We start from the raw sequence: 23,142 nt of genomic DNA, 5'->3' as shown, positions 1-23,142 counted from the left end.
AGGGCCTAAGACTCAGGCCCCTGGAATAGTGGCCTGGGCCCCAGATGCCCGTGTGTCCACCTCCTTTCCCTTGTTTGTGCCAGTGTGATAACCTGCAGCTCCATCACGGCATCGGTCCAAGCATTCTCTCTTGTGCATACAGACCTCAGCGGTTAGCAGAGCACATCCTAGAACATCGTCTGCCACGATCTCACAATGACCCTGCCAGTCAGGGGGTCACTAGCCCATTTGACAGATGAGGGAAGCGGGGCTCTGGCCACTTCACTACTCAGCTGGAAGGTGGCAGAGCTGACTCAGAACTGGGCCTCACCCCAGTCTCATAGGGCCTATGTGGTGGGATGCACCCAGCCTGGGAGGCCCCCAGCCCCCATATGCAGCAGGAGACGGGTCCGTAGCCAGATTCCACGTCTGGGCCACTGGCCTGTGTCTCTGCATTTTGTGCAAATGTTTGGGGAACTCTGCTGGTCGGGGGCTGGGAGACCTGTGTGGCCGTCCAGCCCAGCCTGTCCAGTATACAGATATACAGATGAAGAAACAGAGGCCCAGGAGGGCGACTGACCCCTCCGGGGTAAATTGGAAGCCACATAACAATAGAGGTCAGAGCTAGAGGCCCTCTGGGGTTTTATAGCTGGGAAAACCAAGACCCAAAAAAGATGGGAGAAGTAGGTAGCAGAAAATAGCAGGGAAGTCAGATTTTGGGGCCAGGCTCAGGCCCTGGGCAGAATGCTCTACATACCTCCCCTCTCCCCTAATATTACACACGCTGTCCCCCAGTTTAATCCTAATGACAAACCACAAGGTGTAGGGGCCTATCCCCATCTTGCAAACAAAGAAACTGAAAGTCAGAGATGAAGTCATTGACTGTCACACAGCTGGTAAGTGGCGGAGCTGGGATGCCACCCAGTCTGCCTGACCCCAAGTCTGCTGCCCCTTGCTAGAAAAGGGGAGAAGGTCCGAGGGGAGAGGGTGGGAAGGGAGAGCCCTCCCCCCAACCTGAGCCCGACCACTGTCCCCACCCCTCCCCTCTCAGGCTCACTGTCACGGGGGTTGGGGACATGAAGTGAAGAGGTATCTTCTTCCCAAATCCCTCTGCCTTTGTTACCTCCTCACATGCCCAGCCCTTGGGGCCCTTGGCACCTGTCCCAACCCTGAGAGGCATGGCTTGTGCCCCAGCACCCTGGTTACATCTCCCAGAGGCCACAAGGCAGCCTCAACAGCACCAGGCCTCTCTGTAGCCCCCTCCTCCCGAGCGACGTCCCTCCAGGATCTCAGGGTCACCTACCCTGACTCACCCCCTTCCTCCCTTCCCCTTACTGCACTTCCTGGACCCAGCCCCAAAGCAACACGCCTCTGGCCCCAGCTTGGTGTGTGAACAGAGCTCCGAGGGCTGGGTCGGGTCAGGCCCAGAATGAGCCCGCAGGGTTGTCTCAGGCCTGCGTCTCCCCAGAAAGTCCTGGTCAAGCCCGGGAGGTGCAGCCACCAAGAGCAGCCCCCACGTACTCCAGCCCCATGGAGACATGCAGGCGGACCCCACCCCGTGACTACTTTGCTTTCCCAGCGCCCGAGGCTCAGGCCCATCGGGTCAGCCCCATGTAGGCTGGGCCTTGTTTTCCAGAGAGGACCCAGTCGTGTCCCCAGCTCCCCTCTGGCGCCAGAAAACATGGGATTCTCTCCGTGGGCAGGAAAGCAGCGGGACATCCTGGAGAGAACCAGCCTGGGTTCTAACCCTGGCCCTCCACCTGGTCCCGGAGGTCCCAGGACCGCCACCCATCCTCTCTGGCCTCAGTTTCCTCAAACACCTACCTCACATGAGAGGGATAGGGGATCAACTGAGGTGACAGATGTGGAGCCCAGACACAGAATCTGCACAGCAAACTTGAGTCCCTCCTTTCTTGACCTATGACTCACTGAATGCTGACTAAACCCTGCCATGTCCCAGGCGCTCCATGTGGGGTTCGTGTCCCGACTGCCACAGACCATCCTGCCCTGGCCTCCATTTCCTTATAGGGAAGAAGGGGGTGATAATCTCTCCTTTGCCCACTTCCCTGGACCCTTCAGGGCTGCAGAAGAGAAGGGGGACCCTAGCAGAGTGTCACGGGCATGCCACTCACTGTGAGATCTTGGGCAAAGCATCAGCCTCGATATCCTCATTGGCAAAGTGCGGGTGCTTCTCACGGGGTGGGTGTGAGACTGAAAGAAGATCGTGGGTGGCCAGCCCCGAGCACGGGGCCTGCACTGTGGGGACTCAGTAGGTGAGGAGCTGTCTTGAGCACAGATCAGGAGGGCTCTGTGAGGTGCTCCACGCTCACAGCACGGCCGTGAGCGTCCTGCTATTAATGAGGCTTTGGAGCTGGTGTGGTGACTCCAGGCCCGGGGCTTGGCTTCTGCTTGGGACAGCCACAGGGTTTCCTGAGGGCTCATGAGGGAGCTGGGCCAGAGGAATGTTCTACACACGTCAGGCCCTGGAAAAACAAACACAGAGATGGGCCTTGTGCCCTCTTTCCAGGCGAGGGTGCCTGCACACACGGAGCTCTGTTTGTTTGCTTTTTGACAAAAGCGTGTGGATTTGTATCAGTGTCCCCAGGGGACCGGGCCTGGGGCAGGGCAGGGTAGGGCCCATGAGAGAAAGTGTGTGTATGTGTGTGTGTGCACGCACATGCACGCATGCGTACCTATGTTGGGGTAGGGAGCAGGCCTGTGTGAGAGGGACCCTGTAGCGTGTTGGTCTGTGTCTCTGTGTGGTGGTGTGGGGACAGGTCTGAGGCCTGCCTTCCACCCTCCCGCCCATACCTTCCTTTCAGCAAGGCAAGCCTCTCACTACTCTGTCTCTCTCTTTTTGCTCTCCTCCGTTTCTTTAACCTGGCACCTCTCCGAAGCAGCACCAAGGTATGGCCGTCTCTTTCTGCTTCCCCCTCCCCACGAGGTCCAGCGGGGCTGACTCGCCTTGAGGTTTGGGGGGCAGTTCCAGTGGGCGTGTCTGACGGGGACATAGGCATCACCTCCAAACGTCCCCTCCCCATGACATCCCCTGCAGTCGCTGGAGGCCAGAAGGCCCCGAGAAATTGGAGCCCCTAGATGTGTTCAAAAAGGGCGCCTTAGGGACTTCAAGTAGCAGCTGGAGTCCCCAAGCAAGGTCTTGTGGAGGCCCCTACAGAGAGCTCAGAATCCAGTTAGAGCCACAGGGTCCCTGCCCTGGGTCAGACCCTGGGCCCTGAGATGAATCAGAAGGGAGCCTCCCCTGAGGAAAACTCACCACTGAACAGACCCAGCAGCGCAGGTGGACAGCGCTGCCCGTGGAAGCTCGGGAGGTGGCAGTGGGAAGAAGACTCAAGGAGAGGTTGGAGAGGAGGTGACGAGGGCTGGGCGGTGGGTGTGCAGGGGCAGGGGGAGGGGTGAGGACTCAAGCAGGGCCCAAGTCATAAAGGGCCTTCAGTGCCCGGACATGGGCTGTATCCAAGGGCACCAGGGAGCCAAGGGGGGGTTAGGTGGGACCATGGCCAGGCCTGTGAGAAAGGCCCTCTGGCTGTGAGTGTGAGGGGAGGTTGGAGGCGCAGAGAGCAGGGTAGGGTCTGGACAGGAACCAGGGGAGGCGGTGGGCATGCATTCGTTCTAGAGGAGGGATGGGGCTCTGAGGGGAAGGGATGCAAAGGGCGCAGATGGAGGCCCAGCCTCCCCAGGGCTGTGTCTGAGATCCAGTTCCCTCTGGTCTCCCATGACTGTTGGGTCAAGGACCTGAGATTCTGGACCCACGGCAAGTTTTGGTCAGTTGCTCCCAGCCCGGGCCCTGCCGTTGTGCAGCTTGGCTCCATGTTTGTGCCCGCCCTGCCCTTTGCTGCCCCCTCTCCCCCATCTCCCTGCCCTCCTCCTCCTCCTCTCCAAGGCAACAGCCTCAGTTTACTCATTGTCCACTTGCTGCTTCTCTGCAGCCACGAGCCCCAAAGGGTATATTTTCTCCGAGCTAGTGTTAGAGCTGAAAGAAAGAATCCTTAAAACTCAGTTGGCCCCATTATGCAGAGGAGAAAAGTGAGACTCAGAGAGGGGAGGCAACTTACCTGAGGTCCCAGCATGAGGCTAGAATGGAGACACAAACCCCCTCCTTCACCGCCAGGCCAGGCACCTTCCCCGCACCCATCGGCAGGCCTGGCTGTGGCAGACCCCTCCTGGCCCAGGACACGGAGGGAGGGACAGGGTGTGAGCCTGCAGCCGCCCCTTGCCCAGTCGTCCTCCCCACTGCAGGCCATGCAGCGGTACCTTGGGCCTGGCAGGTGGACCCTCACTCACCCCACCTCTGCCCTCTGATGTTACAGAAGCCATACGCCTGCCAGATCCCTGGCTGCTCCAAGCGCTACACAGACCCCAGCTCCCTCCGCAAGCACGTGAAGGCCCATTCAGCCAAAGAGCAGCAGGTGCGTAAGAAGGTAAGAGGGCTCCGTTCCAGGCCCATCTCTGCAGATGCCCCCACCCAGCCTCCCAGCCACCCGTCCAGCATCAAGGCAGGTACAAGCCACACTGCTTGCATGCATTCAGCCTTCCACGTCCAAGGGTGCCGCTGTCCCCTGCCCTGCATCTGCCCTCCCACCAGCCCAAGTGTCCAGACAGTCCCTGACTTACGATGGTTTGACTTATGATGGTTCAACTTACAATTGTTCAACTTTACGATGGTACAATGGTATTTTTACAAATTCAGTGAAAGCATACTTTGATTTTTGAGTTTTGATCGTTTTCCAGGCCTGCGATGTGCAGTAGATCCTCTCTCGTGACGCTGGGCAGCGGTGGTGGCCACAGCTCCCAGTCAGCTGCACAATCACTAGGGTGAACAGCTGATATGCTAACAGCCATTCTGTTCCCAGACCTCCATTCTGTTTTTCACTTTCAGGACAGTATCCAATATGTCACATGAGCTATTCAACACTTTATTAGAAGATAGGCTTTGTGTCCGTGTAAGTGTTCTGAGCACATTTAAGGTAGGTGAGGCTAAGCTATGGTGTTTGGTAGGTTAGGTGTATTAAGTGCATTTTTGACTCGTGATATTTTCAACTTACAATGGGTTATTGGGGATGTGGTTCCGTTATAAGCTGAGGAAGATCTGTACTTCCTCACCCTCAGCCAGCAGACATTTATCCACCCACAGACTGTCCACCAGCTCCTCTCTCATCCATCTGCCCACTGGCCATGGCTTGTTTATAAATATTTGATGTTAAGCATCAAGGATGCAAAAATACAAAACCATGGTCCCCACCTTCAATGGGGACCTGGCAGTGAGAGACAGACATAAAGAGATATGACAAAGACTGCAATAGACGTGCGCAGAGAACAGTCAGGGCACAGAGAAGGGGCTCTAGCCCGTCAGGGTGGGAATGGGAGGGTCGTGGAAGAAGTGACATGGGGCCAGGGGTGGGGGCAGTGGTGTGCGCTCTGGCCAGCCTGCGGGCTCACCGTTACTAGCCCCATGGCCTCGGGCACGTGTCTTAGCACCTTTGTTCTTCATGTCCTCAGCTGTCAGATGGGGCAAAGAGGACTTGCTTTAAAGGGTTTTCATGAGGATTAAATGAGTAAATCTATGTCAAGGTTTTTGAACAGTACTTGGCCAAAGTAAAAGTTCAGAACAGAAGTCGGTGGGTGTTGTCATTAAGTCTTGAAGAAGGAGTAAGCATTGGGCCGGTGAAGACGGTGCGCAAGAGAGGAACTGAAGGGCTTCCCTGGTGGCGCAGTGGTTGAGAGTCTGCCTGCCGATGCAGGGGACACGGGTTTGTGCCCTGGTCCGGGAAGATCCCACATGCCACGGAGCGGCTGGGCCCGTGAGCCATGGCCGCTGAGCCTGCGCGTCCGGAGCCTGTGCTCCGCAACGGGAGAGGCCACAGCAGTGAGAGGCCTGCGTACTGCAAAAAAAAAAAAAAAAAGAGAGGAACTGAAGCTTAACTCACTATGCGAGGACCAGTGGGCTCCCTACCTGTCTCGGAGCTGAGCAGCAAGCCACACGAAGGGGAGGCGGGGGGGACAGGGCGACAGGACAGCCCAAAGCCCTGCAGAGGAGTCTGGGCTGTCCTGAGGACAGGGGGTGCCATCGAGGGGTTATAAGCAAAAAAGGGACATGTCACCCTGAAAGATGGCTCTGGGGCCTAGTGGAGAATGAATGGATCGAGGTGGTTGGAGGGAAATTCAAGGCAGGGAGGCCGCTGCTAGGGAGCAGGGGAGACAGTGGAGGCTGACCTGGGGCAAGGTGGGAGGGGATTGGGTTTGGCGACTGCTTGGCTGGGCAGTGGGGGGACTGGCCGAAGGGCATCAGTGTCAGATGTTTGGGGGCAGGACGGACGAATGGATGGTGGTCCCCTTCACCGGGAAAGAGAATCTAAGAAAGAAGCAGGTTTGCAGAAGAAAGCAGCAGGTTCTGTTTTGGACAGGTGGTGTGTGAGCCGCTGGGTTTAACCCACATCTCCTGAGGACCACTGGGGCCATGGGTGCTTGAGTGCCAGGGAGGGTGTGGGGGGAAGAGAAACACCAGGGGCCAATCTGGGGACATGAGCATGACAGAGGAGGACAGAGGGGAAGAGCCCATTGATTTGTTCGGCAAAGGTTTATGGAGCAGCTCCTGTCCTCCAGGCACTGTTCTCAGAACTGTGGATACGGCGTGAATAAAGCAGAGCAAGGCCAAGAGGCTGGAGAAATAGACTGTTGTAGTCTGTGGGATGGGTGTATACAGAGATGAGGTGCTAGAAGCAAGCAGGCCTCTGTGGCAAAGACAATGAGGAGGGGACAGACAGGCTTGGGAGCCCCTGGAAGCAGTAGAGCAGAGAAGGGACACGTTCACAGCATGGGCCACGAGCTCACCGTGAACACACGTTCACCCTGAGAAAGGAGAGACAAGCCTGGTGCTTCACAGACTGTATCTCATCTAGTTCTCACTATAACCCTCACTATAACTAGGAAGTGGGCAATTTCCCCCCCATTTTAGAGATGTGGAAACTGAGGCTCAGAGAGGTAACAAATCTGCCCAGAGTTGTTCAGTGTGGGAGTGACAGTGCCAGACCCATCTGCTTCCAGGGCCAAGCTCTCTCCAGTGCTCTCAGGTTGAGGGGCTTGGGCAGGGACAGGGATTGGCCCAGGCTCCACGCCAGGGGGGCTTCTGTCCCAAGCGGACTGGTGCCCAAGGACCAGAATCCTGCCCTGGTTTTCCCAGGCCCTGTGCTTGGCTTGCATTGAGCCCCAGGGACCTGGGGCCGCAGATCTGCAAACTTCCCAACAATAAGCATCCATTAAAAGCCATCGGGGATGATGTATCTTTCTGGGTAAAGCGACCCTTGTATTATGACAGCTCTTTGGCAGCCCTGCTGCGTTTCAGAGAGAATTAGAAATGCTTTTCTTCCTTAATTCTCCTCTCCCGCTGCTCCTAATCCGATCGACATTGCGGTCTGTAAGAACATGCCTTGGCCCTCTTTTGCCAGAAACTTAACTTACATGGAAAACAGCTGCTGGGTCAGGGAGCTCAGAGCCCATTGGGAGGCTGGGCATGCCTTCCCCAAGCCTGGGTGCTGGCCTAGCTGGCCTGAGCAGGTAGAAAACCCCTCAGGGCTGACTCCCAGCTGCTGTGTGACATGCGACAAGGCTCTTGCCTTCTCTGGGTCGGTTTTGTCCCAGATAAAATGAGGGTTTGGACAAGTCAATCTTCAGGACTCTGATGGTGGTCAGGTTTAGGATTTCCCTGGGAGAAGGGGCCCTCCCATCCTGGTGCATGCCACCCCCCCTATTGCCCAAGGGCCCCAACCAGCCCCTCCCTGTGCCCATCTGGCCCCATCTTGAGACGTGAAGATGGTCTGAGGTGTCGAGCTCAAGTCTTTAGGGACAGCTGAGGGCGGTTGGCCAAAGACTCGCCCGCCCAAGCATACTCTTAGCCAACACCCTCAAGGCCAGGTATCGACCCAGTGAGCCCACTGTCATGTGAGCCTGGGGGACTCTGCCAGTGGAGCCAGCCAGCCCTTGACACAGCACCTTCAACAAACGTTCATGCCCATCCTCTCATCACTCCTCACAGCAGCCTGGCCTGATGGGTATTGTTGCTTATTACGGGCAGGGGAGCAGAGAGCCAGAGAGGAGACACTTACTGCGCGTGCCCCCTGTATCTTACTCCATGGCATCAGTCACCCCGGCAGCAGCCCCAAGAATGGGCCTCACAGAGCTCCAGCTACCTGGAAGGCCCCAACTGCTGCACTTTGATGCCCTCTCGGCATCTGTGCCGAGGCCACCCCTCCTGCGGGCGCTCCCAGCCAGAGACTGAGCCCGGCAGGCCCTGTGGGGATGTGAGACCAGACCCCTTCCTGGGAGACCTGGACCCCCCTGACTCCCAGCAGACTTTGGCTCCCTGAGGACTCCCTGGTACCTAGGCTCGCAGTCGAGGAAGCTTCCTCTCCCTCCCTCCTTCCCTTGGTCTGACGGCTCTCCCAGTTTTCTCTCCCTATTAAAACCCTTGCATGTTCAATCTTCCCTTAGCATCTGCTTCTCAGCCCTGAACTAACACAACCTTCACTGTGTACATAATTAGCTCCATTTGACAGATGAGGAAACTGAGGTACAGTGAGGGAGGGGTCGTGCCCTGGGGCCACTGTCCTTCCTGCCCTGTCCCCTAAAGCGAGGGTTGCCGGTGGGCAGGTGGTCTCACGCTAACACTCTCTCTCTCTGCTCACTCCCCAGCTGCACATGTGCCCTGATGCTGAGGCCGATGTCCTGACCGAGTGTCTGGCCCTACAGCAGCTCCACGCATCCACACAGCTGGCTGCCAGCAACGGGAAGGGTGGCCGCACCCTGAGCCAGGAGCTGCTCCCAGGTACGCAAGCAGGGAGGCAGGGCTAGGCGCACAGCCCGGAGGGGCCCCTTCCTGGACCCAGCCCTCCAGGAGGACGGCCAGGCTCTCTGGGCAGCAGGGGCCATGTGGGCATGTCCTGCTGGAGGGCACCCACTCCTTGGGGCTTACTGACTCTGCAGCTTATCTGACCAGGCATATGTTCCTTCACACTCCTCTGTGGCTCCCCATTGCCCATGGGATGAAGCTCAGGCTCCTCCCAGCTGGGCCTCTCAGGCCTCACTGGGCCTAGGCACTCCTGGCGGCCTCCTGCCCCAACATTGGCATGTTGGACGCAGTTCCCGAACACCCCATGTTCCCTCTTGACTCTGAACCACTGTACACACCGTGCCAGCCTCCACTCCCCTCCCCTTCACGAAGGCAGCTCCTGCACTTCCTTCAGGACCTGCCTCAGGGCTCAGGCCTGGACCCCAACTTAAAGTCCCATGGACTCCCCACTACGACTCCTTGCTTCAGAGGAGAAAACCGAGGCTCTGAGAGGGTGGGCAGCTTGGCCATAATCAGTTCCAGCTCATCATAAGATAGGGCCCGCCAAACCCCTGGAACCCTGCAGCCTATCCATCCGGACACTCAGAGCCTCTGGTCCAGCCGAGGCAGCCTGTGTGTCCCTCCCAGCTGCTGCGGGCCATGGAGCAGGTCTCAGGCCCTGGCAGGAATTCCTGGATGCTTGGGAATCCAGCCCAGAAAAGGGCAGTGTGGCCTGTGGATTCCAGCTGATAATACTTGTGCTCTACCCGCTCCCCAACCCCCAAAGAAACCACAGTATCAGAGCAGAAAGCTTTTCCCACCCTTCGGGATTTCTTGAATTACCCCAACCATTTTAAACATATTTTGTTTTCTAGTTTTTTTTAATTCTCCCCCCACAGCCTTAGAGTTGCAGCAAATTTAAAACTGTGTCAAAGCACTTTACCAAACAACCTCGGGAAGAGAAGGTGTTTCCCCTTCACAGGGTCTGTGCTCATACAGGTCCACAAAGGTGAGGACACCCCAGGAGGATGGGTCCACGGAGGAGGGACCACACCCACCTCCCTCCAGCTAGGGGGTCCGTCTGCCATGGCTGCTTCTTATAGGGTCAGAGTTGCTAAAATAGGGACCCTAGTAGAGAAGAGACCCTAGGGATGACCTAGTCTAGGGATAAAGGTTTGCATCTCAAGTGCCAGCTGCCTGTGCCTGGAGCTGTGTGTTGAGAAGGATTCTGAGGCTCAGCAGGAAAGAGGGCTGAGACTGATTAATAATGGCTACCCTGGGGTTGAGGTCCTGCAGCTGCATCATTTTTACCCTGGGAGGACTCAGGTCTGGGAAGGAAAAGGACTGACCCAAGGTCATCCAGAAAAGTCAGCAGATCCAATTTGGAAGCCTGTTGTCCCAGATGCTATCCCAGGGCTTGTCCCAGGGAGAGCGGTCGGAACCAGCAGCAACCATCTCTTGAGCACCTGCTTGGGCCGGTCACTTTACAGACATCATCTCATCCAGTCACCAGTGAGCCCATGCTGCAGATGAGAAGTGGAGTCACTGTAGCAGCATCGTGGACGGGAAGGGCACGGGGGTGATACCAAGCCTGCCCAGACCCGCCCCCACAATGAGTGAGGGGTGTTTCCCCTGCCCCGAGCCTCAGTTCCCTGCCCCGTCCCACACCTGCCGTGGCAACAAATGGGACTGTGGATGTGATCCCTTATATGAACCCATGTGACTGAGAATTTTGTCATTATTTTTGTGTCTCATGGTGAAGGAGAAGAGTAACTATTTACTCATCCATCTCCTAATAATGCAACAGCCAACATTTATTGAATATGTGCTGCCAGGAGCCGTTCTAGGGCCTATACATATGTGTGTTCACTAACGTAATCCTCACGTCAGCCTCAGAAAGTACATGCTAGTATGCTCTTTCTTTTTCAGATGAGGAAACTGAGGCCTTGAGAGCTTAAGTAACTTTTTGCTGAGGTTCCACAACCAGTAAATGGCAGAGGCCAATTTCAACCCAGGCCATCTGACTGCAGTCTGTGCCCTCAACCAAACCGTCTGTTGCCTCCCTGCTGCCAATGCTGCACCTCGCCATACTGAGCACCTACTGTGTGCCAGGCTCTGTTCTAGTCCCTGTCCTTGAGCTGCTTCCAGCACAGTGGGGAGAAAAGGACCAGCCAGGCAAACCCAGGAGTCCTGGGTCCCCCAGGGATTCAGCCGTCAGGTTCTTCTGCAGACCCTACAGCAGATAGATGCCTGAGGCACAGTTGGGAACAGATGTTGGGGCCAGAGGTTAAGTGCTCACGGCTGGTGATTGATGATGCTGCTTTACAGCCTGAAGTGGTATGTTCTGGGGAGAGAACGGGCAGGCCCCATGTCCACATACTCAGCCGCCTACCGTGTGTTCATCCTCAGGGGGCTATACAGAGAGGGACCTGGACCAGGCAGGGCAAAGGCAGGGGGAATGGCACAGATTCGATGAGTGTGGACAGAAGAGTCCAGAACAGAGCGGTGAGGTTAGAGAGGGGCTGGTGAGGGCGGCCTCAAATCTTCATTTGTCTGACTATAGGAAGCCCCCTCTAGCTTGTCTCTCATCAGGGAGGACCAGCTCTCTTTACAGGAAACCCTCGGGAGCTCACCTGGCAGGCGTCCCTCAGCTGACCCTGGTAACACGATGGGCAGTGAGGACATGAGAAGCATGAGGTCAGCACGGCTGAGGGAGAGGGAACAGGATTTATCAGGATTCTAGGCCTTCCCAGCTGTCAGACTCCCAAATGGGTTCAAGATGGCAGGTGCGGAGGTGCCGTAGAGAGCGGTGAGTGGAGCAGGCCGTGAGCAGTGCTGAGCCAGGCCCCATCCGCAGAAACCCGCTCCTGTGCCTTCCTGACCAAGCTGGGAGGGATGTATGGCCGAAGGAGACGGCTGATGGATGTTGCCCGTGGGAACAGAGGTCCCCGAGACGGAGCGGGAGGGACCGGGGCTGAGAGGCAGAGGCTCCCGAGAGCCCATTCAGAGCCTGGGTCTCACAGGCAGCCCACAGTGAAGCCTGGACCAGAGGCCCCTAGCCAGACATCCAGGCTGCAGCCTGAGCTGGAGCCCCAGGCCGTTTCCCGGGCCTGGCTCTAAATGGACTTTCTCTTGGTATCACTTGGGAGGCCTGATTAGCTAGCTGCCCATTGCATGACTTTTGACAAATCACTGAAGTTCTTAAGACTTAGTTTCTTCATCTTAAAATGAGATCATATTATCTGCCCGATTGACAGTTGCTGAGATGCTTAAACTTGATAGTGTGGAAAAAGAGCTTGACGCATAGTATATTCTTAATTAACTGTTGTTAATAATAGATTAGAATTTCACCTAATGTAACCCTTCCATAGGACGTCTGTTGCTCTAACTCCTGGCCAGGGGTTGCAAACTGTTTGGTCTACAACCTATGTGGTGCCACAGTCCCCTACCGTAAACCCTGCCGGTTCATTTACTTTGCTCCCTGCCGTGCCACCTAAGGCATTGAGTTTGCACTCCCTGCCATAGCCCTGCTCAGTTCCTGGTAGTAGTTCCCTGACTTGCAGGCCTGGGATGGGCTAGGCTTAGAACCACCTAAGAAGGTAAAAGTGCCTCCTTTACTGCATCCATGAAAAGAGTGTGGTGTGTTCTCAGATGGTCCTCATGAGGTGCTAAGAACCTTGGGTCTGGATCCACGATGACCAGAGTGATATTTGAAATGTAGCTGCTGACAGTCAGAGTGGACACTGCATCAGTGCAGCTCGGGGCACAGCCCCCAGGTCCACAGAGTCCTCCCAGGGCGTCAACTTGATGAACTGATTTCTGGGAAAAGGATGTCAATTTCTATTAATGTTCAAATAAACATGGCCAGATTAAAGAAGGGGTGCAAAATTGGCCTCATTTTTTTTTCAGATGAAATAGGGAATGTCGAAACTTGCAGCCTTTTCTGTGACCTTCTCAGGCTCTAGTCCCAGAGTTGGGGTTCATTCTCCCCTCTAATTGCGGTTCCTTGGTGAAGGCATTTGGGAAGCAGTGGCCTCAGTAACTACTCTCAGACCCTCAGTTGGGACCCTGGACTGACTAGTGTTCCCCATTTGATTCATTAGCCCACCTGTCTTCTTAACAAGGGTAAGACCCTTGAGAGTAAAAGGTGATAAAAGGTGGTACCACCCTGCAGGTGTCTTCTAGCGGTTTAGAATCTGAGACTAGAGCATGGCTGACACCTCTCCTCGGTTGGGACCCTTGTGCAGTGTACAGCCTACACAGCCATCTGTGGTATCCCTTCTCCCAAGTCTCCCAGGCCAGCCTGCCATCCAGCTAGCATAGTCATCCTCTCTCTCGAACCCCTCACAGCAGACATCCCGGCGCTGCTTGCACATCTCTGGGGTTGGGTAGTTAATTTTCTCCAAAGGCAGCCTGTGACCCTACAGCAGCTCTGCCTATTAGAAGGAACGGCCAGGCCTGGAGCTAAAGTCTGCTTCTCTCAAACTTCTCTTCATTCCAGGGTCTCTGTCTACTGGGGCTACACAGAGCAAGCCCCTTCTTTCCCAGAAGAGCCCCAGAGGTTTGAGGCAGCCTGCTCCATTCAACACCCCTCTGCCCCAGTAAACACACACGTGTGCACACACACAGCCCGACCACCCCCTGCCTCTGACAGCCCCTGTCAGTCCACCTCTGCTCTCAGCACAGACCTCAGCCCCGCACACAGCCCTTCAGCTACAGCGTGAACAGAGCAGAGTGGGGCCATCATCTCCCCCGTTTGGGCCCCTAACCTTCTGTGAATACAACCTCGCTGGTTTCCCTTCTTGTCTTTCTCTCTCCGCAGGCACACAGCTTCTGGGGCATCCACAGCCATCTCTAGGGAGTGGCCGAAGCCCAGTGATATTTGTTTGCTTCCCTGCAGGCATGTATCCTGGCTCCATCACCCCCCATAACGGGCTCGCATCAAGCATCCTGCCCCCTATGCACGATGTCCCTTCCAGGCACCACCCACTGGACGCCACCACCAGTTCCCACCACCATCTGTCCCCTCTGCCCACGGCTGAGAGCACCAGGGATGGGTATGTACAGCAAGCCAGTCCTCCTCCGGGACAGCAGGTGGGCACCTGCACGGGCAGCAGGTGAGGGCAGGCGTCCCACACACTCAATGGTTGTTACTAATAATGAAAATAGCCAGCGTTTATGCAGCACTTACATGTACTGAGCTCTGTGCACGATTTCATCAGTGCCTCACGGTAACCCTACCAGGTGGCTGATATCAGTACGGGGCTTCTCGGTGCCTCACCTCGTGCCCCTTCCACTCCCTGGGGGGCGGCCCTGGGAAGATGCTGCATCCCCACCCGACCCTGCATTCTGAGCTTCCACAGCCAGGCCTCCTTGGGAGCCTCACCCTGACTTCTCTTTGGCTTGCACTGTGTATTTGGTAAGCAGACTACCCACTGCCCACTGCAGAGAGGCCCGCCTGGTCTCGTCCCCACTTCTGGCCGATGCAGCTGTGACCGTTGGCCGGCCCGCCAGGGCTGTCCAGAAGCCCTTACTGCAGGATCACTGCAGGGAGGGGGCCTCTTGCTGCATTCAGGGTGGTTCCCATTGTGGCCATTTTATTGGCTGGAAACGAGGAATGTGCTAATTGCTGGCCCCTAATGCTTCAGAAATCTGTTTTCCTTGCAAGCGGGCAGAGGGAAGCCTCACAGAAGAGGGAAGCCTCACAGCCCTACTGCCTGCCCTCCCTGCCACTTTTGCTTGATCAAAACTTGTCCCCCAAGTTTGACTTGATCAAACTCATCCCCCAAGGCCTGATCCCATCACCTTCCTCCTCCCCTGCCCTTCCTTCTCAAGGCTGCAACCGTGGCCTGCCTGTGTGTGGGGCCACCAGCCTGAGTTCATTACCAAATTCGCTCTCCAGGGCTCCTCTTGCTACTCCCTCATCCGTTCATTCAGTGTCCAGTTATTGAGCCCCTGATGAGGGCAGCGCCCTGGGCCTGGTGCTGGGGCCACTGATGCCCCAAGCCAGCCCTGCTGAAGCTCCCTGTGATAGACCTACAGGGATTGATGACGCGGGGCAAGTGCCCTCAGGGAAGAAAGCAGAAGGGGCTGTGGAAGCCCAGAGAAGAACCCAGTGTGGTGGGGGAGGATGTCAGGGAAGGCTTCTTGGAGGTGGTGTTAAGCCGGGCCTCCAAGGTTAAGTAGGAGCTGGCCGAGTGGAGAGGTAGGGAGGAAGGAGCAGCCAGAGCGTGGGCAAGTGTGGTGAGAGCTTAGTGAGTTCTGAGAAGCCTGAACCTTCGTGTGGGGTGATAAGCTCAAGAGAGCGGTCACCAGGGCCAGATCACGGGGCCTGTGACAGGACTCTGTCTGAAGTGTGTTGAGCAGTGAGCAGGTCAGGTTTGGGGATGAGAAGGCACAGCCTGCAGTGTGGGGCTGGACTGCATCGTCCAAGGTGGGTGGATGGCAGCCTGAGCCAGCACCTGTGGGAGAGAGGAGGAACGCTCAGAAGGCATGAGTGCCATGGAATGAGCAGGACCTGAGGACACTCTGGCTGGGTGGGGAGAGGAGGGCTAGTCAGAGATGAACCCCTGGGTGAGCAGGGAAGACTGGCTATGAGTAGGGGAAGAGCCACAAAGAGGCAGCATGATGGAGTGCAAAGGGCGACCCAGAAAACCAAGCCCTCCCCGAGCCTCAGTTTCCTCTTCTGTAAAATGGGCATTAAAATACCCTCCTCTAGGAAGGTGGTAAGGATCAGCTACACATGTCTGACATTGTATGTGTCACCCGGTACAGGTTCCTTGGACACTACCCCCCTGTCCCCCACCCACTGGCTCAGGCCACCTGTTCACCCACAGCCAGCCCCAAAACATCGCCAACCAAAGAAAAATAAACCACAGAGGCCTTGCCCCTCTCAGGCCTGTGCACTCTGCTCCACCTCATTCATCACCTCCCTGCCGCCTGCATAAGTGCCCATCAAGGATTCCTGCAGCGAGAGGCAGAGCGATGACAGGACAGAGATAGGACCCCAGGCCCGCTCGGCCACCCGTGCCTGCAGGAGCAACGGGCAAGCCATCCCCCCAGCCAGGTGCCCAGGCTCCCCTGGGCTGCCCGAGAGAAGGGCCCTCACGCCTGACACCAGGCCCAGGCCCAGCTTGAATGGGTTTCTTTTTTCAGCCCCTGAGAAGAGGCGAGGAAGGGGGGAAGGCCTTCAGCCTCCCCGTCCTGCCAAAGTCAACATGGAAGGCCACTCGCAGCTCCCTGGTGGTTTGCTGGGAAGTTAAATAGCTTGACAGAATTATCTGATTCACTCAAAACTATGCTAAGAGGGCCTGACTTCATGACCAGATTTGTTTACCCTGGCTCAGAGAAGACGCTCAATAGGGTGGTTTTTTCTCCCCGGCCCTGTGCGAGATATGAAGCCCTAGTCTGCCAGGCCAGTGAGGTTTTATATTAATTTTTATAGGTTCCAATTGAAGCAAAAATATTTGACTTAGGGATCATTTGCATGACTCAGAAGAGGAGCTCCAGATGATCTTTTTTCCTTTTAAAGAGTTCAGGTAGAGCAGTATAACCTCAGCCTTCACGTCTGCTGAGGGGAGAGTCGTGTTCTGTTTAATTTCACTGGCTGTGAGGGTGGCAAATGGGAATTTATGGCAGGTTTGAGACAGGAGAAACAAACTTTGAAAATGCATGTTTTTTCCCCTTCGGATCTGGTTCTCCTTAAGTCTGCAGTGCTGTTAATCTCTGGATTTTGTAGCTGAGTGATTCAGAAGCCCATTTGTTAGTATTTATCAGCTGTTTGCTATGTGCCAGGCCCGGTGCTGAGCAGGGAGTAACTGAGAGGGCCAGGCCTGGCCCTCCCCGCAGAGGCTCCCAGGGGAGGGGACTGACAGGAAGTCGGGGAAGAACTGGGCTGTGGGTGCCAGGATGGGGTGGCCATAAGACAGGAGGGTACCACCCAGCAGGCTGGAAGGAGGAAGACCCACCCTCCTGGCCACACCTGGACCCAGCCTCAGCCGAGAGAACTGGTTATGAGGACCCATGCCTTGTGCACAGCCCTACACAGTTTATAGAGCACAATTGTAGACCCTCTCGACGGCCCTGTGAGACAGGTCTAAAAATATACATGTTGATGATAATGACAATTAATTCATGGAGTCTTGATGAGGATCAGTTTCTCAACTTATGGAGGCTGACGTGTACCTCCAGGGCCTTAGATGCTAGGCCTGGGGACGAGGGACCCAGCATGGAAGCCCCTTTCTGCTGTCTTCAGCGTACTCACACAGTGGTGGGGGTCCCAGACATGGGAATGATGACAGTGCAGTGTCATCACAGGGGCAGTGACAGCAGGATGCCCAAGTTAGAGCACACGGGGACCCTGCAGAGCTACAGACGTGAAGCCAACCAACCTTTCCCCAAATCTTTCCTTGTTTTGAGACAGTCCTGCTCCCCTCAGAGAGAGGCACTGATCTGTCTGTTCACACCTCTTCATGTGTTGGAGGGTGGGCAGGGGTAACATGCCTAGCCTGAAAAGGTTACCTGGAGCTTCACCTGGAGCTGTGACATTGAGTTCATAGGCTATTCTAACGTGAATGGTCCAACATAACCATTAATGCAAACAAGAAAATAAAGACTCTGAGCCCTCACACTCATCCTCTTTCTGCAGTGCACATAAATGCTTCATAGGCTATAAGCCTTCAGCCAAGTTCCCCTGACCCCAGGGTCACTTGGGTTCCTGTGAACAGACCTCAGAGGCTTAGGAAGGCGGCAAGAGGAAGGAACCTGGTGTACAGTGACATGAAGCCTAGTTAGACAGCCCACTGGGGCTCAGCTGGGTTCAGGGCGGCTGCACAGCTCTCAGCCGCTGCAGGCTCGTTTCAGAACGTGAGCTTCCAGAGAGTATAGGCTGAGGCCTACACCCCTTCAGGCTGTGTACGAAGGGAGGTGGTGAGTCCCCCATCACAGGATGTGTGCAAGTGGAGGAGAGATGGCCAAAGTTGGAGACAGAAGGTCCCTAAAAGTACACCATGCAGAGGACTAAAGGCCAATTTGGACATCAGATCTAAGTGCTAGTTTCCCTTCCTTTCACCTTGATGATAATGCTGATGATTCACAGTGTGGCTAAGAATGTATCTGACATCATATTGGGTGCTTTGTCTACATTGCTTTACTTAATTTTATCCTCACCATAACCCATGGGGTCAGTGCTGTGTGGCTGGGACTAACTTGGGCAACCTCTCTGAGCCTTGGTTTTCTGATCTGTGAACATCTCTCACAGAGTCTGGAGCAAGGCAGAGGTTCAATGAGTGAACGGTGACTGTTAGTGCCTTGAGATGTTCTCCTGCTGAGAAACTGCCCTGGCTTTCAGTGGGGCTGTTCCTGGACTCATCCTGCCAGTGGCCAGAGCGGCTTGCACAGAGTCAGGGTGTGGGGATCCAGCAGGGGTGGCTGGGTAAAGAGTTGCAGTGGAGTTGCGAGGTGGAGAACACAGCAACCCTGTGAGGAAACCAAGGCTCAGAGACATTAAGCATTTTGCCCAAAGTCACGTGGGCAGTGAGAGCAGATGGGGTTTTAAACAGTTTCGTTGACTCCAGAGGTTGTGGTTATAACCAGTGGTCTTGACTATCAGTCCTAAATACCAAATAGAAGCTTTTCTTTACTGGTTCCTTTGGACTCTAAAGCTTACAGGATTTTAAATTTTAATTTCGGTTTGAACATAATCAGAAATAAAAGCTTCCTCTTCTAACTGCACTGTTGTAAGTTAGAGCAGGTCAGTGAGTGAGCTCACCGTTGCTGGAGGGGAACAAGAAGTGGCAGGCGTGCCTGTGGCCCCCAGAGCCCATCCTGCTAAGGGCTGTCTCTTCTCTCCAGGTTGGGACCCGGCCTCCTCTCACCCATGGTCAGCCCACTGAAGGGGCTTGCGCCACCGCCGCTGCCACCGTCCTCCCAGAGCCATTCTCCAGGGGGCCAGTCCTTCCCCACGCTCCCCAGCAAGCCACCCTACCCGCCCTTCCAGAGCCCTCCGCCCCAGCCTCTGCCCAGCCCGCAAGGTAAGCTCTGGCCAGGGGGCCCTCTCCATATGTACCCACCGATTCCACTCAGGCTGCCCGAGAGGCAGGAGACACTGGCCTGGGGGTGGCAGGTGGGTACTCGGAATGAGGGCGGGCACTGAGGGCCACACTGGGAAAAGCCGGGAGGCGGGGCTGAGGAAGAGTTTGTTCCATCGACCAGGCATCAAAGGGAACAGCGTTCCCTTTGATGGCTGGGGGTGGGACTGGCCTGCTGCTTGGAGGAACAGTGAGAGATGGGGTATCTCAGAGGGGAAGTCGGGGGAGGGCCCACAGTCCCTTCCCCCGAAGCAGACCACCTCCCCCAACCCTATGCAGGGCAGGACCCCCCGCGCCTTCTCCACCCTGGGGCTCTCTTCACTCATTCACACCCCCCAGGCCCACAGGACAGTGTGGGGGGCTGAGCACTGCAGTGGGGGACCGTCCCCTCCCTCCCTGGGCATTTTCCCTCTGAATGCAGCCCCCGCTGCCTCCCCCTGCAGGCTACCAGGGCAGTTTCCACTCCATCCAGAATTGCTTCCCTTATGGTGACTGCTACCGGTCAGCCGAGCAGGCTGCCAGTGGGGACGGACTGGCCGGGGAGGCCCACGGTTTCAACCCCCTGCGGCCCAATGGCTACCATGGCCTCAGTGCACCTTTACCTGCCACAGGTAAGCCCTGCCTGCATGCCTCCTTTCCATTCCTGTGCTGCGTGCTTCGTGCGTATTGTCCTGCAGCCTTGGGACGGCCCTATGAGGTAGGGTCATCCCCACTTTACAGAGGCTGAGCTAAAGGCGCAGGGAAGTCCCAGGACCCCACAGAGTGGGGATTTGCACGCTGCCTGACCCCAGCCTCAGTGTTCCTTCCACACTCTGACACAGAGAAGAATCAGACTAGGAGCTCCCTGTCTAGCTGATGCTTCCCTTTAAATATTTATTGAGCACCTACTGTGTGCCAGGCACAGTTGTAAACCCTGAGAATACAGCAGGGAATGAGACAAATACTGATCCCCATTTAACAGATGAGGGAACCGAGGCCCGCAGAGGCCACACTGTAGGAAGAGACAGAGCCTAGAGGTTGTGCTTGTTCCTTATGCTGCACATGTGTCCCCCTCAGGGCCCTGGGCCTTCCTTGAGTAATGCCCCCAGCTGGGGTAGAGAACCCAGTGAGAGGGGAGGGCTTCGCACAGCCCGAGTGGAGGTCTCAGACCCCAGGGCCAGGCCTGGTCAGAGAAGGGGCATCAGATGGGTGGTACCGCAAGTCCCCAAGCCAAGCCCACCCCAGATCAGCCTCGGGGCTCAGATCTAGCTGGAAGCTGCAAGGCCTGGGCAGGATGGTGGAGCCCCAGACAAAGGGGAGCCTGAGACCCTTCCTGGAGGCCCCTTGGGCAGCTCTGGGTGTGTGCAGTTGGGGGTGGAGGGATAAGGACCAGGGACAAGCACCAAGGCCACAGCCGAGCACACACAAACCTGTGGGTCACCTGCGTGTGGACCCGTGTGTTCCTGCTCACACACACGCTCCGGGTCTGTGCATGTCTTCTTTCTACACGTGTTTGTGGGGCCCGTCTTTGTGGCCATGTGCATGCATGTGCATGCAGGGCCAGCACAGTGGGTTCCCGGTAGTGTGAGCGCCCCATGTGTGTAAGGAGCTCGGTGGCACGGCACGTGTGTTTGTGTCTGCAAACATGTGCTCCACATCGTGCTTGTGCTGATGTTCATGCCGTGTCTGTGCACACACGTGTCCTCCTCCTGTGATTCCCCTCTTGTGTGTACACGTGTGTGTGCATGGTTGTGTATTAGCATGTTTGAGCCATTTCATATGAGCATGCTTGTGTGCAGGTATGTGCCTGTGTGTTCGGGTATGGTGTACATATCTCTGTGAGTGGACATGTGTCACACGCATGCATGAGAGGCAGATGTGAACCTGACCACAGGTCCGCGGGGGGCGGGGGGGCGTGTTCCGTGTTTGTTTGCACGTGGGTTGGTGCATGATTAGGCACCCACCACCGCCGTCTCCAGCGCTGCCAGGTCTCACCACCCCATCCTCCCCCTGGCCCCATCCAGCTCTAGGTGGGATTTTCTTGGTTTAGCAGCAAGACCTGAAATAAATAGCTCTGAGCGGGGGCGAGAGGCAGCTTCCATGCCCCCCACACCTGGGTAGGGGGTTCTTTTGGCCTCCTCTCTCCCTTGCTGTCTGGGTGGCAGCCCAGCATCCAGTGCCCTTGCCCACACCTCCTCTGCCAAGCTGAGAGCAGACTCACAGGATTGAATCCGGACCAACAAGGTAGGGCCATGGGGCCTCAGCATTAGTTTGGTCTGATCCCATTGCATAGACAGGAAGACTGAGACCCATCTGTCTCAGGTTATACAAATTCATGACAGCAGCTCAGGGACAGAGTCCTTAGGGCAGGGACTGGATAAGATGGCCTCTCTAGGCCCCTTCTAGGTTTCAGACCCCCACCCCAGAGACAGTGTGTTCAATGGAAGAGCCAGGTGTCTCAGAGCCAGATGCACCTGGGTTCAAATCCCTGCTCCCCTGCTTACTATGACCTGGGGCAAGAAGCTTGCCTTCTCTGAGCCTGTCTTCTCACCTGTAAAATGGGATAATGAATCACACCTCATAGGATTGTTGTGAAGCTTAAGTGAGACAAGATTTAAATGAGCTTTTGGTAAACGCCCAATGAGTGCTGGCCCCCTTCTTCGGGTTTCTTGTGTCTGCTGGGGCATAGGAGCCTGAAAGGGTGGCGGTGGGCTGGGGTCCTTCTGCCAGGAGAAAACCAGCCCTTGAGGGCTAGAGCTGTGATGTTCCCACCTCGACCTCCCCTTCCTCCCCACATTCTGCACCACAGTCCAGCACTGGGTGATGGACTGCCCCACGCCAGCTCTTGCCTCTCTCCCCAACTGCCCTGGGCCCCTTGGGGGTACAAGGCCTAGGGAGCCTCCTCCCAAGCCCCCACCCTGCCCACCAGCTCCCCCATCTGGAAGAGCAGAGGTCTCAGAGCACCCTGCTGAGGGGACACCGTGATGAGGGACCCTGGGCAGGAGGGTGGGGTCTGGGAGCTGGGAAAAAATGACAAGGCATGGCCCTTGAGTTCTCCAGTCTGGACCCTGTCCCCCTACACCCACAGGCTACGAGGCCCTGGCCGAGGCCCCATGCCCCACAGTGCTGCCACCACAGCCATCGGAAGATGTCGTGTCCGGCGGCCCCGAGGACTGCGGCTTCTTCCCCAACGGGGCCTTTGACCACTGCCTGAGTCATATCCCCTCCATCTACACAGACACCTGAAGGAACGCCTCCCACACCTGCCTGACTTCCACCGCAGACGCTCCCTTGCCCACCCCGCCATCTGTTCCCACCTTCGGGGCACCCAGCCCGAGCAGCCAGGCCACTGCTCCGCAGAACGCAGGGTGCCTGGTCTGCGGCAGCTGCGCAGCACTGGCCGGGAGTGAGCCTCTGAGCCTGAGCCAGGTGCTCAGAGGTGCCCGTCAGGATCCGTGACCTGTGGCATCCCTTGACTGTGTCTTCCTTTTGTTTCCCCAATGGTTTCAAAATCACAGACCTCGTGTATATAAAATGTACAGAACTTGTTTTCCATTCCCCTGCCAGTTTTATATTTTTGGTTTTACAAGAAAAACATTAAAAACTGGAAATGAGACCTGGGAGCCCGGTTCTGCTTTGTGATTCAGCCTAGAGGCCGAGACCAGGAGAGCAGTGGAGGAGTGTGTAACAGAGCCGAGGTGCAGAGCCCAGCTCGGTCCCCGGGTTCCCTTGGCAGGGACGGGGGCCCGCATCACAGGGCCGCCACCACGTGCTGTGGGCCTTACAGACACCAGCACTGGTCCCAGGACATCAATGAAAGGCAGGCTCATCCCCGTTGGCAGACAAGCAGACCAAGGCTGGGACTGAAATTGGAATTCCTATATGACCCAGACCTTTGCTCTCTGCACTGACTCCTCAGCTGGTGGGAAAACGTGCTTCAATTCTGGCACTGGCTTTGGGTAAACAGGGGAAGCCAGGGGAGGGCAGAGCAGGCCTTCCAGGGACAGAGCCCGAACAGCCTCCAGAGGGCAAGGTGCAGAGGCAGGGCCCCTACAGGCGGGCGGGGGTGGAGAGAACATCCTTTTTACATAGAGCCCCACCCACCCTGAGTGGCCCAGGAGGGAGGGAAGCGGAGGCCAGTTCGGAGGGCACCAAGGCTCCCACAAGGCGGCTGCCCTTCCCACAGCCCAGGCCTATGCAGGTGCCCTGGACAAGTGTCCTGTGTCTCACCATGTCATCCTGAAGGTCAGCTTG

At 56.4% G+C, this 23,142-nt stretch overlaps 1 protein-coding gene across 3 annotated transcripts in view; it reads left to right on the top strand.

The window, feature by feature from the left end:
• The window catches only part of GLIS1 (GLIS family zinc finger 1), a 227,767-nt gene extending 205,318 nt beyond the window's left edge, over positions 1-22,449 (top strand). For 2 of the 3 annotated variants that reach the window (XM_082615911.1, XM_082615910.1), the window contains exons 7-12: positions 4,308-4,418; positions 8,686-8,818; positions 13,722-13,878; positions 18,674-18,852; positions 19,353-19,520; positions 21,977-22,449. In XM_082615911.1, coding sequence (XP_082472037.1) covers positions 4,308-4,418; positions 8,686-8,818; positions 13,722-13,878; positions 18,674-18,852; positions 19,353-19,520; positions 21,977-22,134 — 906 coding nt within the window. In that variant the 3' untranslated portion in view covers positions 22,135-22,449. The remainder of the gene's footprint in view (positions 1-4,307; positions 4,419-8,685; positions 8,819-13,721; positions 13,879-18,673; positions 18,853-19,352; positions 19,521-21,976) is intronic. The other variant, XM_082615912.1, reaches the window with a different exon arrangement.
• The last annotated feature ends 693 nt before the right edge of the window (positions 22,450-23,142 follow it).

The sequence above is a fragment of the Mesoplodon mirus genome (assembly GCF_964341445.2).
Source record: "Mesoplodon mirus genome assembly, chromosome: 3".
NCBI classification, from domain to species: domain Eukaryota; kingdom Metazoa; phylum Chordata; class Mammalia; order Artiodactyla; family Ziphiidae; genus Mesoplodon; species Mesoplodon mirus.
This window is presented reverse-complemented; position numbering and strand designations above follow the sequence as displayed.